Here is a 17,833-nt window from a genome sequence, read left to right on the forward strand (position 1 = left end):
ACACAGATAACACCTGTAACGAGATTTCTCTTTTATCCAATTTTGGATTAAAGTTTGGAAAATCCTTTTGTCCGTCCAGTTGTAATAGATGAAAATAGGATATCAATAGATACAAAGGCAAATAAAGCATATATAAAAATCAGCTAAAACTAGACCTTGAAAAGCCAGAAGGGCTTCAATATCAGCTATCTGATAGAGATGCATAATACCAGAGGGAGAAAAAGTCACAGGTGTACAATCAAGCTGTCACACAGCGGTGGAGCCTGTTCTAAATCTGAGCGGTAATAGTTGCCATTTCCTATTTAGAAAAATGCCTTCTCTCATCCTTTATATTCCCAAAGTACATCTCTCCTGCAATCTTCTGTAGAACCACTGGACTCTCGGCTTGGTTTTGAATTTGGATTTTTTTAAAGCTGCCACTGTCACCTAGAATTGATCGTAATCCGTCCTTTTCATCTGGTGCACTTCTAAACTGCTATTATAATGCCACGATTTGATATCGGTAGGTCAAGTTTCTAGGGAGGAGACAAGAGGAAGGAAGTTTCAAGGTGAAATGGCCAGAGTCAGAAATTATGGGATTATGGATATACTTTATGAAAGAACCAGGACATAGAAATTAAGGAATATAAAATTGTGTAACTAAAACATAATAAAACACTTTGTTGCATTTGTAATAAATATTGGGTTTTAGTTTTAAAACCCAATTTGTGGTATTGATTGGAAAATAGTTTTATAGCTTATGTGTACAGTCTGGTAAAAAATTATAAAGGGATAATATAAAAGTAAATGGTACAAATTTTGCTTTGCTGTTATGTGTCCCCTTGGCTTGTGCTTAACACACACAGTGTCATTTGGTCGTCACAATGAAACGGTGTTTAAAATTAAATACATTTCACAAAATAAACACAAAATGCATTTAAATAAAATTAAAAAATAATTTATTAAAAATCTGTACTATCATAAATAAACAAAAGGAAAGGGGGATTAAAATTGTGTGGGGATGTTCTACATAAATTAAAAAAGGGAAAAACTGCAATGCTCAATGAAGGAAAAATATGAATCAAACTTGGGAGATGGGATTAATAATATTGAGTGAATCTATAAACAATGGGTTTGTAAAACATGCATTCTCAATGAGGAAGATATTGTCCCCAGAACGACAGAGTTGGTTTAGGTGGAAGGGAGGTAAAGGTAGGCCCAAATCTTAGATATTACAATGATTGGTGGGCCTCTAATGCTCAACCATATTTGACAAGGTTTTCTTTCTTGATATTTAATTTTTTTTCATTAGGTAGATATTAAATGAAATTTAAATTAATTGAATTAAAATGGAATTTCTTTGTAGAAGCATGATAATGAAACATAGAGTGAAAAACATTGGTTAAAAAGTATAAAAACTTGAAAAAATTGTCATGGTAGTATTTTTCCTCATTTGTTATAAATCCATAACAAAGAATTGAAAGAAATGCATTTATTTAGATTTCCTTGGTGGCACTAACACACATATGAATATATCTAATGAATATTCTATTATACCTCACATCACTGTCATTTATGTAAGCGTTTATGACGAAAGACCCAGTACCGTTGGTTTTATATAGTCCTAGAAACTAGTCCAGCTTAGGTACTCAATGAAAGCTCGTTGAGTGAAAAAACAGCACCACCAAATGATTGTCTAGCCCATATTTAAATCTACAATCTCTGATAAATCTACGGATCCCTTCATGGTTGTGAATCTTCACCATTGTGGTTACATTTTAGCTTGTCCAAGGTTCCTCTCGAAATGGGCTGAACACTGAACTGAACACAGAATTCCCACACGGTCGGTCTAACTAGCAAAAAGTAAAAAGAGGTTATATCTTTCTCATTTTTAACTTTCTATTTTGACAGTGGTCTGAAGTGCTATTGGATATATTAGTTGTGACATTCACTGTTACTTCAAATCCAACTTAATCTCAACAATTACTCTTAAATTTTCTTTATCTATGCTGTTAAGCTATATTTTCAGCAGCCAAGATAGAATATCTTGTTAATAAGCCAAAGGAGGATACTTAAAAAATAATAACAAAATTTCATCTTACTGAATTCAGTCTAACATTTCAGTCTTTTTTGAAAAAAATTTACTGTAAAATTTCCCTGTATTTTCCTTATTTCAAGCATCATGCTATTTGATAATTTGATATGATTTCTACTCATGTGAACATCAGAGTGAGTTATCAAAATGATGTAAAAAATCTACCATTGCATACCTTACTCTAGCTTTATATCCCTACGTTAGTCATCAATCTTGGATAGAACCATTTATTTAATAAACCAGAAATGCACTGCATCGTACTCTCATTTATCTCATTTTTAACCATCTAACTAACTCTTAATGATATAAGATACTTTTTTTTTTTTAATTTTTTTTCAACGTTTTTTATTTATTTTTGGGACAGAGAGAGACAGAGCATGAACGGGGGAGGGGCAGAGAGAGAGGGAGACACAGAATCGGAAACAGGCTCCAGACTCGGAGCCATCAGCCCAGAGCCCGACGCGGGGCTCGAACTCACGGACCGCGAGATGGTGACCTGGCTGAAGTCGGACGCCTAACCGACTGCGCCACCCAGGCGCCCCAATAAGATACTTTTAAAACTACATTCAACTTGCTAAATCCAGATCATGCTTATAACAGCCTGTTGGTACAGTAATACCCTCCCACTGACCCATAATCTTGAGTTATCATATTTAGTGAGCACTTTCTTTCCCTAAATGCTTACAAATCATATTTGAAAACAATTTATGCTAAAATCATTATCCTGTGTTCACATAATTCACCTTCGAAAGAATCTCATTAGCAAAGTGGCAGAAAAGATCAAGGACCTCTCCTAGGACCAAGGGGGGGTGGGGGAAGAGAGAAAGAGAGAGAAACAAGTGAGGGATGGAGACAACATAGCAGTGTGGTTAAAAAGAAAGAAAGGAGGGGCGCCTGGGTGGCGCAGTCGGTTAAGCGTCCGACTTCAGCCAGGTCACGATCTCATGGTCCGTGAGTTCGAGCCCCGCGTCAGGCTCTGGGCTGATAGCTCAGAGCCTGGAGCCTGTTTCCGATTCTGTGTCTCCCTCTCTCTCTGCCCCTCCCCCATTCATGCTCTGTCTCTCTCTGTCCCAAAAAATAAATAAACGTTGAAAAAAAAAAAAAGGAAAAAAGAATAAGGGCATAATAAAAACGGAAAATTATCAGTTATTATTTTAGTGGACACATGTGTTAAATAATACCATTAAAATGCAGGTACCATTTTCCCAAAATATGAAGTAACTGGCTACATTACGTTTACAAAAGATATGCTTAAAACAGCTGATGACACTCTGGCGAAAGTGAAGGAATAAAAAAAAAAAAAAAAATCAAAAAAAAAAAAAACCGAAAAGGAAAAAAAGTATTACAAAATGAATGAATGTCAATACTAGCTTAAAATTTAAAATAATTCAGAGTAAGCTTAGCTATGTATTTTATTTTTTTTATTTATTAAAAAAAATTTTTAAAATATGTATTCATTTTTGAAAGACAGAGAGAGACAGAGCACAAGCAGGGGTGGGGCGGAGAGAGAGGGGGACACAGAATCTGAAGCAGGCTCCTGGTCTGAGTTGTCAGCACAGAGTCCCACGCGGGGCTCAAACTCACGAACTGCGAGATCATGACCTGAGCCGGAGTCGGATGCTCAACCAACTAAGCCACCCAGGCGCCCCTGAGTTATGTATTTTAAGAGCAGATAGTTTTATTTGTGATATACATTAGAGTATATTTACTCCAACAAGAAAACTGACCTGTAAAGAATCTTTATACAGTAACAATGGCAAAATACACAAAACAAGTCTGTCTGTGTCACTGATCAAGTGTTTTTCAACGTTGGTTTTGCTTTAACCGTCTCCAGTGTTAATTTAATCAGGCTAATCTGCACGACTCCCAGTCCTATTCATCTGTTTTACTGGGCTGGTACCCAATGTACTCTGGGCCCTACTGCGACGTCAACCCCCTCCACCCCCATATGTTTCTGAAAAGACAGCGTTCTTGTGTAACCACGATTCTACGCATGCTCAGCTACGTGATTCCCTTTCTCGGTTTCTAGTCTATAGTAACGTATAGGTGAGGACGGCAACGTCCCGAATATACACGCTTGTTTCTCTTCTGGTAGTTTCTGTTCACATCTCTTCTGTTTAAAATACTGTGGTGATAGGATGTTACATGAAGGATCAAGACCTTGGAGTAACTACCTCACAGAGGTGTAGACCACAGTGGTATTCTGTGTCCTGTCTTCCCCAATCTCTGAATCATGAAACGGTTTTGGAACTGGTATGAAGCTGATGTTTCTTATTCTGAATTCTGGTTCGATTCACCTGTCTAGTTGAAATGGAGAATGTTCTCCACAATTCACTTCTTACCTGGAATGCCACATTAGACGTTAATATCCTAAAGGCCCTGAGGGTTTCAAACATAAAACATAAACATAAACCAAACATATAAACAAAAATAAAAATTCTTTAGCTTTGTGTAAGCAAGCCTTTTTCAGCAGTATTTGTCAACCTTCCTTTTAATTAATAATATGTATTAGGATCTTAATTTTAGAATTTATACAGTTCACTTTGGACAATTCTGATTTAGAACAATGTCTTTGTTAAAAATTGCTTGGGCTGTTAAACACCTCCCTTTTTGTACCTGACCCATACTTTTATTATTGAAAATGTCAATATGTAGGCCATTAAGAGCTCATTTTGTAATTTTTCCTACACATAAGAATTTTTAAACAATATCTGACAGATGGCTGTGTATCTAGTTAGGAATGTTTTCCTGAGAAGCTATTCCATAATCTTTTGCAACCACCTGTTCAAATATCCAGCTGTCCCTCCTAATCATGAAGTATTTATTCAGATTTAACCAAAGAAGAAAATTAAATGTTTAAAAGTAAAAGAAAAAAAATCACAATGATTCCTTGACATGTCAGTCTTAGCCACTGATCCAAGGAAAATGAGGGAGACAGTTATTTCCAAGGAGATTTAGAATCTCTAGTGCCATTTGGAAAGTTCCATTTCTGATTCTAGCGGTATTAATATTTGAGATAAAAAGTAATGTTCACCTGTATCTGTATTAAACCTATTCAAAAATCTATCGTCCACAATGTGTAGAGAAAACTTTTGACATAATTCACAGTGGTGACTGAATTAAAGGTCCACTGAGAACTGTTTGATACACTTCCTTGGATCCTAAGGTCTTACTAGCTTTCTCAAAACAGTCAGTGGAATGTAATCATAGCAAAGGTTCTTGAGCCACTTTCTGAAATGAGAAAATCTCTGACCAATGACCAGGAAAGTCTGGGTGGTGGGAACCAAACCTCGGGTCATTAGATGGGGAAGGAAGAAATGCCAAGATACTCGGCGTGTTCTCAGAACTACCTTTATTCTTGCCATTGACATCAATGTTTCATGATTCCTTGAGAAATTTTATTTATCGCTGTTTAAAGTAGAGATGTGGTGCTATAAAATCATACTCTTTATCCTCAGTCAAATCTCTCAACCATAACCTGTTTTTGGACAAATGCTTTTGGTATGTTTGTTTAGACATTTATGCATTCTCATTTGAAAATACATTTTTTAGGGGCAGCTATCTGCTTCCAAATGTTGGATTTTAGATCTCTATTTAGTACATTACAAAGCATTAGATATGTTCAAGGATTTAAGATACACCATTTTAATTATTTTGATTCTAAATTTATCGTAGTAAGTTTAAACAATTTATTCTTTAGTCTCTGGAGACAGAGAAGATTAAGACTGCTTTTCAATTCAACAAACACTTGTATAAGCTTAATATAAGCTTCTTGTATTTTAACCTCTATTATTCTGCCAACAAGAATTGAATGTGCTCTTCTTTTTCAGAACTTTTCTTTCAATCAGAATTTCTAGCCCATCCTTCCAGCAGTTATATCCACTTTCTCCTAAAATTCCTATGCCAAACTTGTCTCTTCCAACAAGATTTTTCAGATTAATTTTACCAATTCCAATCATCTAATATTTCCTTTTTGCACTTATACACTTTGTTAGTCTGCATTTATTATTATTCTTAATATATGTAGTTAATATAATTATAACTATCTTAACAAGAAGCAGACAACTGGCAGTGTCTCAGCGTGCTGTGTCAGTGTTTTGAGATTAAATGTCTCATGTCTATATGTGTTACCAACAAGCATTATACTTACATTTCCCTGAGGATATGGTGGCATTTCTTGCTTTATAGTGTCTTAGTTTAATTATTAGAGTGAGGGCTGATCCCAAAGTGAGAGAACAAATGGATTCTGAGAGGCACTTCACACCCATACACCATTTTTCACAGAAGATATATTCTCAACTGAAAATCAATGTCCTAAATTTCAAGAGTTTGCAAAAATTCATTGTGAATTCTCATAAGCGTCTACAATTAACCTCCTGTGTTCCTAGCTTCCTTTCTATCTCTTTTAATCAAACAAGGAAAATAGACAATTCACATTATCAAGAGTTTCAAGGTTTAAAGGAAACCTAATTCATAACCTTTTATAATAGGGGAAAAATAGAATAAAATAGGCAGAGAGGGAAAGGGTAAGATCTGAGGTTCCTGTGTGGGGAAACACACATATTTTGGAACATGTTGGGAGGGTCCGATCACAGCAAATCCCCTTGTGCATAAGGTTCCTCTTAAGAATGTAATAGCCACCTACTTCCCCCTCAGGTTTCCCTCCGGAATTTGACAAAAGACCTGACCAAAACTAAGTAGACTATAAAAGGTATCACCCACCAGGAATGGTAGGGCTATAGACCACCCCTCATAGGATGGAAAGGAGCCAATCAGGAATGGATAACCCAGCATCTAGAGTTATCAAACCAATAAGGCTAGAATCTAAGAAAGATCAAGGGGAAAGGGAAAGGGAAGGGGGGGGGAGGGAAACCAAAACCTTATAAAACCAAGACCTTTGCCTATAGTCCGCAGACATTCACTTTCGAGTGTCCCCCTCTCTGTAAAGAGAGCTTTCATACTATTCTTCCTTTTTGATCTTATACTCTAATAAACTTTGGCCTGCTGCTCATTTTGTGTCCACCTCTTCATTCTCGAAGCAATGAGACAACGAATCCCAGGTATTGAGGTAAAAAAATCTTCCAACACTTCCAGATTCTGAATCAAGAGATTAAATCAAGAATCTAGGAGGAAATTTAATATTTTTTTTCTCCTCGTTTCGAGACCATGTTTGGGCCCCAGAACTAAATAGCCCTCTTATTCTTTACCCAGAGAAACTGATTTTATTCACCCGGTTGCAAGAGAAAAAGCTGGAGAGCTGCAGAGATACAGCAGTGCTCATAGGCATACATTATAGAGGAAACTTGACATTAGCAGTGGAGTAGTTCGAAGACATGGATCCACACAAATAACTTCCGACACATTAATCTCACCTGATGGAGGGACCAGGTGAGGGACCACCTGCAGCAGGTGGAGAGAGGACCCAGGAGTTCCCTTTCTGTTTTGCCTCTGCTGAGAAGTCAGTTCATGAAAAAAATAAGACAGCAAGAATAGTGTTTCCTGTAACAAAGCTCTATGGGGAGATCCAAAGTGTACTCAAGGATATTCTACTCACACTGTTTTTGGAGGTATGGCCAGTGTGGGAAAGGAACTTCCAAGTTTAAAGATAAACAATGAGGAGAAGGGGGGAAAAAAACTACACATTTAGGACAAAGTATAAGAAATAAAACATCTCACACAAAAGAAACAGCATCTCACAAGATTGATTCCAGGAAGCAGTTGAAAATACTATTCTCAAATAAATTGTTCTTGCAAGGAAATTAAAAAAAAACATAGACTAAATGAAATAGGGATTGCTCATGCAACAGATGAAAGCATGATTTCACAGGGTTACGAAAATAAAGAGGGAAATAATGATACTGAGAGCTTAAAAACATTTACCTGTGTCAACATATGAAATAAATATGCGGGGGGGGGGGGGAGAAAACAAATAAAAACAAACAACAGCAACAAACAAGTCAGTGAATCAGATCTTAGCCTGAAGGATACAGGGGTAAGTTACAGAAAGATAAAAATGAGCAGAGACCAGACTTAGCAGGAGGTGCAGGGAAGACTACACCTGTAGGGTGCAAAAGAAATGCAAATAAATGAAATGGACACGATTTCAAAAAGTAATAAAATCCTATTGTTAAGTAATGAAAGAAACATTGTTAGTGAAAAGGAAATCACTTTCTACACTGGAAAGACCGATTCCAAGGCATTTCCTGTTTCAGTTCTTGAACTTGAAGAGAAAATTGTCAATTTCGGTGAACATTCATGCCTGTGCAGCAGGTATATTTTAAAAACATTTAAAAAATATATTTTAAACATTAAAAACATTAAAAAATATATATTTTAAATGCAGGCTTACACAGCTAGAAAGGAGTTCAAAATATAGACACTTTTAAAGGGAAGAGGGTGGGGCACCTGGGTGTCTCAGTCAGTTGAACAATGGACTTCAGCTCAGGTCACGACCCTGCAGTTCCTGGGTTCGAGTGCTGACAGCACAGAGCCTGGAGCCTGCTTCAGAATCTGTCTCCCGGTCTTTCCCCTGCTCGTTTTCTGTCTGCCTCAAAAATAGACATTAAAAAATTTATTTAAATAAATAAATAAGTAAAGGGAAGTGGGTGCTCTGAGAATTGTGTAAATAGTCCATTTACATTAGAAAACCAACAGCAAGATGGTCTTACATATGCAAGAGCTTGAGAATCTTCACCAACAGTTCCAGGAGTTGTATTGGGAAGCTGGGCTTTTTCAGTCTGGGGGCCTGTCTGCGCTTCAAAACAAGAGAAAATAAAATCAGTTAAGGGCTGATCCAGTCAACCAAAGGCAAACCAAATATAGTAACCGCAAATGAAAAAGCCTAAGAGTTAATACTAAATCTAGAAGATAAATACAAGGGGACACTAATTATAATTTATAGTAAAAAACAAACAAACAAACAAACAACTTTAGTGTTTTTATAGCAAAAAGGTGAAATCATTAGAACAAAATCACAAATTTGGAAAAAAAAATGTTAGGACAGAGAAGAAAGACATGAACACAACATTGGAAATTAAAATAACTAACTATGAATTTAAGAGCTAATTTTTTAAAGACAATAAAATAGATTACTATTGGATGAATCAAGTAAAGAAGAGAAAATACATATACTTGTAATTAGGAATAAAAAAGTACACAATCACAGAGGAAAAAACAATTATATTAAAAAAATGTTCACAATAATATCTACCAGAAATGAAAGTCTGGATAAATCAAACCTTTTTCTAGAAAAATAAAGATTTCCAAAATTGACCAACAAAACCTAAATCCATTCAATAAAACTATGTCTATAGTAATACTCCTTATGTATAAGCTATTAAACAAGAGAAACCAATAATGTTTTCTAGGTTCAAATAGTTTTAAATATTTAAACAAGTAAATTTGCTGCTGTTGAAATAATTTTGGAGCATAGACAATCAAAGAAAACATTCTATTTGTTTTTTAAAGGTTACATAACTTTGATATCAACATACTATAAAAGATCATATAAAAATCTTCAATTACAATCAACATATTAAATACCAAATTCCAGCACTACATAAGAATCAACCTTGTTTGGTCCCATCTATATCCTGATATTTCTGAGTTTATATGGTGTCATAATATTCCTGAATAAATAAATTATTTTGATTCACCATATTAATAGGTTAAATGAGAAAAACTGCATAATCAAATTTTTTGCCAAAAGACATATTTGATAATATTTAAAATTAGTCATGAAAAAACTCATCAGTGAATAGGGTTAGGAAGATTTCTTTCCCCCTGAAGGTAAGTACTATGCTTAACAGGAAACAATAGGAACATTTATTTTAAAAGCAGAAAAATATAAAACTGTCAGTCTTCATCATCCCTAGACATAGGCCATTAGACAAAATGAATTGAAATATAACCAGCCAAAGTGAGGAGGTAAACTTTTAATTATTTGTAAAGAAAAGCAGTTAAAAGAAAAAAGAAGCTGTAAGTATCAGATGAACACAGTAGCTTATTATTAGTTAAATAAATCTGTTAAATGACAAAAATTTAACTGAGTAAATTTTAAAGCTGTAATTGGCTTTATTAATCAATTCATGAATCAGACAGCACCCCATCTAGCAAGTAGAGGAGAACTCCAAAAGGCTACAGAAATGGAAAGGTTTTTTTTAAGGTAGAGAGGGAGTGGAAAAAAGGAAATTATTAGCAAAGAATTCATTGTTTTAGGCAAGGTCCCCCTCATAGGGAATGGAAGGGGGTTCCTGGGTAATTTCCTGAGTGCTGACCAGGAAATTTCCATGGTGACTGGTTAAGGCTTACATTTTCTGGGTTGAAACTGCAGTCGGGTGAGATATTAAGTCATGGTTTACTGACTTGGGGACTAATATAAGTGATGCCATTGTGGGCCTGTGGTTTTCTTGTTAATACCCATAAAGACAGTTTTTGGTGAAAAAAAGGTCAAGAATCATAAATGTTTGACTAATTTGACTACATATCCTGGAATGACAAATTCATGATACATAAATGTATATATCACAAGCACATACTAGAAACACTTTGAAACATATATTATAATAAAGTAATTTAGTTCCTTAGTGGATTATGATCTTTCAAGACAATAAGAACAAATGACTTCTTTACTAAGAAAAGGACTAATGCAGGAGCAGTGTGAAGAAAAGGAGGTGAGAACGACCCTAGGACCGGCCAAAGCCCACGTGCCCCTGCGTCCTGGTGTCCAGCACCTATGTCCCCCCCACTGACGCCACCAGGCCCACGAGAAAGGCTGAAGGGGAAGCTAAAGGAGATACAGCCAAGGGGAAGGATGAGCCCCAGAGAAGATCTGCAAGGTTATCTGCTAAACCTGCTCCTCCGAAGCCAGATCCCAAACCTAAAAAGGCCCCTGCAAAGAAGGGAGAGAAGGTACCCAAAGGGAAAAAGGGGAAAGCTGATGCTGGCAAGGATGGGAATAACCCAGCAGAAAATGGAGATGCCAAAACAGACCAGGCACAGAAAGCTGAAGGTGCCGGAGACGCCAAGTGAAGTGTGTGCATTTTTGATAACTCTATACTTCTGGTGACTGTACAGTTTGAAATACCATTTTTTATCAAGTTTTATAAAAATGCAGAATTTTGTTCTACTTTTTTTTAAAGCTATGTGGTTAGCACACAGAACACTTCATTGTTGTTTTGGGGGAAGGGCATATGTCACTAATAGAATATCTCTGAAGCTAGACTGATTCAAGGGGAAAAACACCATTCCCTTCTAGTTCTGAGAAACTTCCTCTTGGTTCCCAGGAGGAGCGATTCCTTGATGTTAACGCACATTAGCCACCTTGGCAACAAACGCCTTGTGGGGTGGAAAATCGAAAATTCATTTCTTATGCCCTTTTCTCCCTCTGCCTTCAACATAGACTTGACTCCCTTAAACCCAGAGACCTGTTGGAACCTGACCCCAAGAAATGGTTCCCAGTACGTCAGGCAATCTGGACTTTACAGTGTCACCATGGAGATGGCATCCCTCAAAAGAGTTCCTTTTTTAGCTTGTGGAGCTTCAGATTGATAATTCTGCCATTTTCATTTCATTTCCTGAAATTCAGGGTCGGCTTGTGAAAAGTTGTTAAACAACATGCTAAATGTAAAATGTCAACCCTCACTCTAAACTTTCCCTGTTCAGAGCCTCAAATGAAGACTTCATTGGGTTCTATAGTGGCTTTCTGATTTTGGTAGTCCATTGAAGAAGGGAGTTTGAAAGTTGTTCTATACTGTTAACGATTGTCTGCCCATGTCCTGCCTGAAATACCATGATTGTTTATGAAAAGTATCTTTAATAAAGCTGGATACAGTTTGGCTTGGGAAAAAAAAAAAAAGGAAGAAAAGGACTAATGCAACCCAAAAAGAGATATTTGAAATGAACAAAAAGCAAGAAAACATATAAACTTCTTTAATAATTTTAACATGCCAATAAAAACACTTACTATAAATAATATTATCCTTACCAGTTTATCAGCAATTAAAAAAATAACATCCATTTTTTAAAGCTTATTTATTGATTTTGAGAGAGAGGGAGAGAGAGAGCTCATGCCCATGAGTGGGAGAGGGGCAGAGAGAGAGGGAGAGAGAATCCCAAGCAGGCTCTGTGCTGTCAGCATGGAGCCTGATGCGGGACTCGAATTCACAAACCATGAAATCATGACCTGAGCTGAAACCAAAAGCCAGACATGTAACAGACTAAGTCACCCAAGTGCCCCCAAAATTAATATCCGTTGTTGAGAGAAATTTGGATACAGACTAACACTATGTCAGAGGTTGTGGTCCTGCAGAAAACACTGTGACAAAAATATAAGTTCACAGGGATCTCTTTGGAATCTCTTTGCCAGGATTCACTGGCAAGAAAACCCATTGAGACAGGACACAGTCTGGTTACCATGGTTGAAAGCTAGAGCTTAGCTCTGCTAGGGAATTCTGAAGGACTACGTGCAATGTATATTAAATTTTTCATCTATGGGATTAGAAAGCTGGGAGTTCTAGCCTCTCAATTTCCATGTATCAGTAGCAGCTGACTGCTCTCAAGAAGATTATCAGCCAGGCACTACCACCTTGCCCCTTATATGTGGGCCTAGAGAAAACCTTACATGGAGAGTCACAGATACTTGGAGTTCAATACCAGGGAACAGTGCTAGACCTTAAGCGTCAAAGAAGTGTGGATGGTACTCTAACAGTGCATCCCACTCACAATTATGCAATACAAATGGACTCATAAATTGGCATGGTGTTGTTGTTCTGGATGGCATCCATTCCTACCTACCTATCTATCATCTATCTATCTATCTATCTATCTGCCATCTACCCATCCAGTAGCTATCTATCACCATCTATATATCTTTGTCTATATATTCCCACCATTAGAGAATCCTGCAAGTTTGTCAAATATGTGCCAATTGTGCGGTAATGTCTTTGGATCCATTACATTTTATTTTTTTCTGAAATTCTCTCTCTGGATTTGTTATTTCATAACCTACACAAATAGGTCAGATTGTTTCTTTATAATTATGGCTATTAGGGAAACCATTTCTTTTAAAAAAATTTAATGTTTATTAATTCTTGGGAGAGAGACAGAGACAGGGGGAGGGGTAGAGAGAGGGAGACATGAATCTGAAGCAGGCTCTAGGCTTTGAGCTGTCAGCACAGAGCCCGACGCAGGACTCAAACTCATGACCCTTGAGATCATGATCCTGACCCGAAGTTGGATGCTGAGACACCCAGGTGCCCTGAAGGTAAACTATTTCTTAAGTCTTTATATCAAGTTTCCAATTGTCTCTGTTTTCTATATGTATTTAAGCATGTATCTGTTAATCTATAGTTATCATTAGTCACACTACCTTCTTCCCAAGATGGGGGTTATTTTACCAAGATTATGTAGGACTGGTTTATTTAATTTATATATTTTCTAAATCCGTAAGTATGTTATACATACATTTCTTGTAAACATATATATTTCTTTTTTTCTACATTTTAGATTTGGGAACTTCTTCCAGTTGTAATTTTTTAAAACATTTTTGTTTATTTGAAAGAGAGAGAGAGAGGGAGGGAGGGAGAGAGGGAGAGAGAGAATCCCAAGCAGGTTCCATGCTCAGCACAAAGGCCAACTCGGGGCTCAATCCCATGATCCTGGAATAATGACTTGAGCCAAAATCAAGAATCGAATGCTCAACCAACTGAGCCAACCAGGCGCCCCCCCACCCAGTTGTAATTTTTGATGAAAGTTTCAAACTCTTATACTCCTTGTCTAGTGTAGTCCAAAATTATTCTTCAATGTAATCTTTTTTTTTTTTTTTTTTTTAGGTTTGGCCTGGAATCCTTCTTACCTACAAAGTGTTTTGTATGATTTTAGAACAATCTGACACTTAAAAACAAATAATGTATTAGAAAATCAATACATTTATAGCTTTTTTCACTAAAGAAGGCACTATTCAAAAAGTATGCTGAGATCTAAGACCTGTGTCTTTTAACTTTTTTATCTCAGATTTTGTTTATAGAAATATTGTTGTTTTATTTTTTCTATAGTTAGTGTTTTCCATCTTTTACTTTTCTTGAGTTCTGTTATTAGCTTTCTGTCCTCTGAGTTGGTTTTCTTGTTCTTATTGTTGCAAGTTGCATTTAAATTTACTTTTGTCCTTCTTTGTCCTTTTATCAAAGTAATAAGCGTTTCTTGGATTTATTCCTAGTGACCTGACCTAGTTCCCTATTTAAGTTTCAGGTTTAGTTGTATCAACTTTCAATTTAGCCAAGCTTATTTCTTTTTATATTTGTCGTTTCTTTTATTTATTAGCGTAGCCTTTTCTTGCACCCCGTCTTAAAACAAAATCTTGCTTCCCTGAATTAGTGTGTCCCTCACTAAGATCCTTTCTTAGAAACTGATCTCGTATTTTCCTAAGCTTTTCAATGGTTAGCATGATTGAAATTCACTTTCTGGTGTTTCTCTGTTTTTTTCTGAAAAATCGCAAAATTCATTAATCTATAATCATGTTAATTAAGCGTATTTCCTTTGGCCTTAATTGGCATCAATCCTAGTAAAGCAACACAACGGATTAGTATCCATAAAGAAAATCTGGGGCAATAGAACCCAGAAATCTAATTCAATATTACTTCAGTATTTTTCAGTATAGACTAAATTACCGAGACAGTCAGCCTTTACCGAACATTTATGTTTTTATGTTTTATCTCCCCTGTACATCTATAAAATACTTAAGGGAAAATGTCAGCTTAGAATTTGCATCTCCTACAACGTTGCTACTCAAAGTGTATGCCCAGACAGGCATATCTAGCATTCCTCAAAAGCTTGTTAGAAAAAACTACCTGGCTGGCTCAGTCAGTGGAGCATGTGACCTTGATTTTTGGGTTGTGAGTTTTAGCCCCACATTGGGCGTAGAGATTACTTAAAAATAAAACCTTAAAAAAAAAAAAAAGAAAACAAATGCCTAATCCCTGGCCCACCCTGGACATACTAAAACAGAATCTGCATTTTGACAAAATCATGATGTTATTTGCATACACATTATAGATTAAGAACCATGGCCATATAAAGTGGCTTGCACATTATAGGCACAGGTAAAATCATTGTGGTAGGTTTTTATTCACCTCTGAACTAATTAAGATTAGTAACCAATATATAATGATCCTCATGGGATTAATAAAATTTTTGCCTTCCAAATTCCCAAATACCTGCATCTAAAAAATTTTCATTGCAGGTTTATTTTAACTTTCAGCAGCCAAATATTAATTTTGATGTTACAGAGTAGAAACATGAATTTCTTAGCATTTTCAAATGATACGTGTGTGTGTGTGTGTGTGTGTGTGTGGTCAGTTTAATAAATATTTTTTTTTTTTACTTTTTTTTTCTTTTAGAGAGAGAGAGAAAGAGATTGAGAGAGAGCAGGGGAGGGGCAGAGGAAGAGGGAGGGAGAGAATCATAAAGAGTTTCCATGCCTCTGATGCAGGACTCTATCTCATGACCATGAGATCATGACCTGAGCCAAGATCATGACCTGAGCCAAAATCAAGAGTCAGGTGTTTAACTGACTGAGATACGCAGGTGCCCTTAATGAATATTTTTTACTTCAAGAGATATCAACTACAAAGCATGGTATTATGGGGACAGACTAATTTTCTCAAACACTTTCTTTTTTCTATATTTTTTATAGCCTTTATTATGTCTATACTGAAAAAGTTTGATCATAGATGCTGCCATACATAATTTTGGCATTCTTTTTTCTTGTCTTAACTCATGGGCTAAATTTAATTAAATAACTAAATGTAATTCATATAGATCTGTTTATTATTATGGTAAAATAGTAAAACCATTTTGAGAAGATTTGCAATCATCTAATTTCTAGGTTTTTCTTGCTCACCACTGATTTCTTTTACAAATAATTATTGAGTCACAAATAATTTTTTTTTAATTTTTAGTAACCTGTACACCCAATGTGGGACTCAAACTCAAGACCTTGAGATCAAGACTCACATACTCTATTGACTAAGCCAGCCAGGTGCCCCCACAAAGGCATTTTCTTAAATTATTTCACGTACACACTGTTAATAATTGTATTGTCACTCTATTTCTCTATTTAACTATTTTAAAGTGATAACTAATAGTTTTGTATATAAAATTAATAGTTTTTACAATCATCATTTCCTATTCCATTTTATTCTTGGATAACAGTGACTAATTTTTAAGAATTATACTTTTATTGAGATTTTATTGACATAATTACAGACTCACCTGCAGTTGTAGGAAATAATACAGAGAGATTTCATATACTTTTTAACCCATTTCTCCCAATGGTTATATATTATAAAATTATAATATTTCAATTAGGACATTTACACTGATACAGTCAACCAATCTTACTCAATTTTGCTTATACACATTTGTGTATGTTTGTGTGTATGTGTACATATGTCCGTGTGATGCAATTTTATCACATGTGTAGGTTCATGTATCTACTACTATAGTCAAGATACTAAAGGGTTCCATCACCACAAAATCCAAGTGTTGAATTTTACAAGCTCTGTGCAATCCTCAATCTGTATGATCCTTAACTCCCTGCAACCACCAATCTATACTCCATTTCTAAATTTTGTCATTTGGACATGTTATATAAATGGAATCATCCAATATGTTACTCTTTGGGACTGACTTTTTTCATTCAACATAGTTCTCTGAAGACCTAAGTTGTTGCATGCCTCAATAGTCTCTTCCTTTTTATTGGTGAGTAGTATTTCCTGGTGTGGATGTACCACAACTTGCTCAATCATCCATCTGTTGAAAAACATTTGATTTTCCTGATATTTCCTGATTTTGGCTGTTACAAGTAATGGTTCTATAAATATTCATGTGCAGGTTTTTTTTGGGTGAATGTATGTTTTCTTCTCATAAGTTTAAAGTTTTACTTCAATTGGCTGATGATTTAAACCCCTATAAACTACGTAAAAAGATTTTCAGTCCCAGTTACACCTACCATTGAAAACAGACAATCAGATGATAATTCCAAAACATGCTTTGTTCATATTATTGATGCAATTAATTGCATTAGATGGTAATCTAAGTGATTACAAAATCATGCTCTTGGACATGTTTTTGATGTCTAATACTTTTGTTTTAATGTTTTAATGACTTTGGCTATCTAACCTTTCAAAGGCTGAGAATGAAACGGCATTTATATAAGCAGATTTGGGACAAATGGGGAAACTAATTGTTAGTACATTTCTAACAGTCTCTAGAACAGCCTTACCACTGGGCCAATTAAGCCTTGAACAATTGCCACCATCGTCTTGTAATAGTTATGCACATTTCATGCAGAGTTCAAGGTAGTAAATAGAGAAGGAAAAAATGAGTCTGCTATTTGATAGGCACTTTATAGATTTCTAATAATTGTGTGTGTGCAAATGTGTATGTATGTGTGTATCTGTGTGTTAAACTTCTAAATTTAACTCATCCATCTATTCAACAAATTATTATATATAAAATTATATATAAATTATATATATTATATATAATTATAATATATATAATTTATAATTTATAATATATAAATTATTATATGGCAGACCTAAAACTAATGTTTATAATTTAATAATTAAATAATATGATATTTACTCTCAAGGAGCTCATTGTTTTTGGGGTATATCTGTATGGCTGATATTTTAAATTGGCATGTTAGAGTTATGAGTAACTAGGATTGCTGAAAGATGGTCGTGGATAATTACAGTG

At 35.5% G+C, this 17,833-nt stretch overlaps 1 protein-coding gene across 1 annotated transcript in view; it reads left to right on the forward strand.

The window, feature by feature from the left end:
• The window catches only part of LOC112866564 (uncharacterized), a 118,841-nt gene extending 106,931 nt beyond the window's left edge, over window positions 1-11,910 (forward strand). Inside the window, exon 4 of the mRNA XM_086715220.1 lies at window positions 10,804-11,910. Coding sequence (XP_086571346.1) covers window positions 10,804-11,104 — 301 coding nt within the window. The 3' untranslated portion in view covers window positions 11,105-11,910. The remainder of the gene's footprint in view (window positions 1-10,803) is intronic.
• The last annotated feature ends 5,923 nt before the right edge of the window (window positions 11,911-17,833 follow it).

Source organism: Puma concolor, chromosome C1, assembly GCF_028749965.1.
Source record: "Puma concolor isolate L17-30 chromosome C1, mPumCon1.1.hap2, whole genome shotgun sequence".
Taxonomy (NCBI): domain Eukaryota; kingdom Metazoa; phylum Chordata; class Mammalia; order Carnivora; family Felidae; genus Puma; species Puma concolor.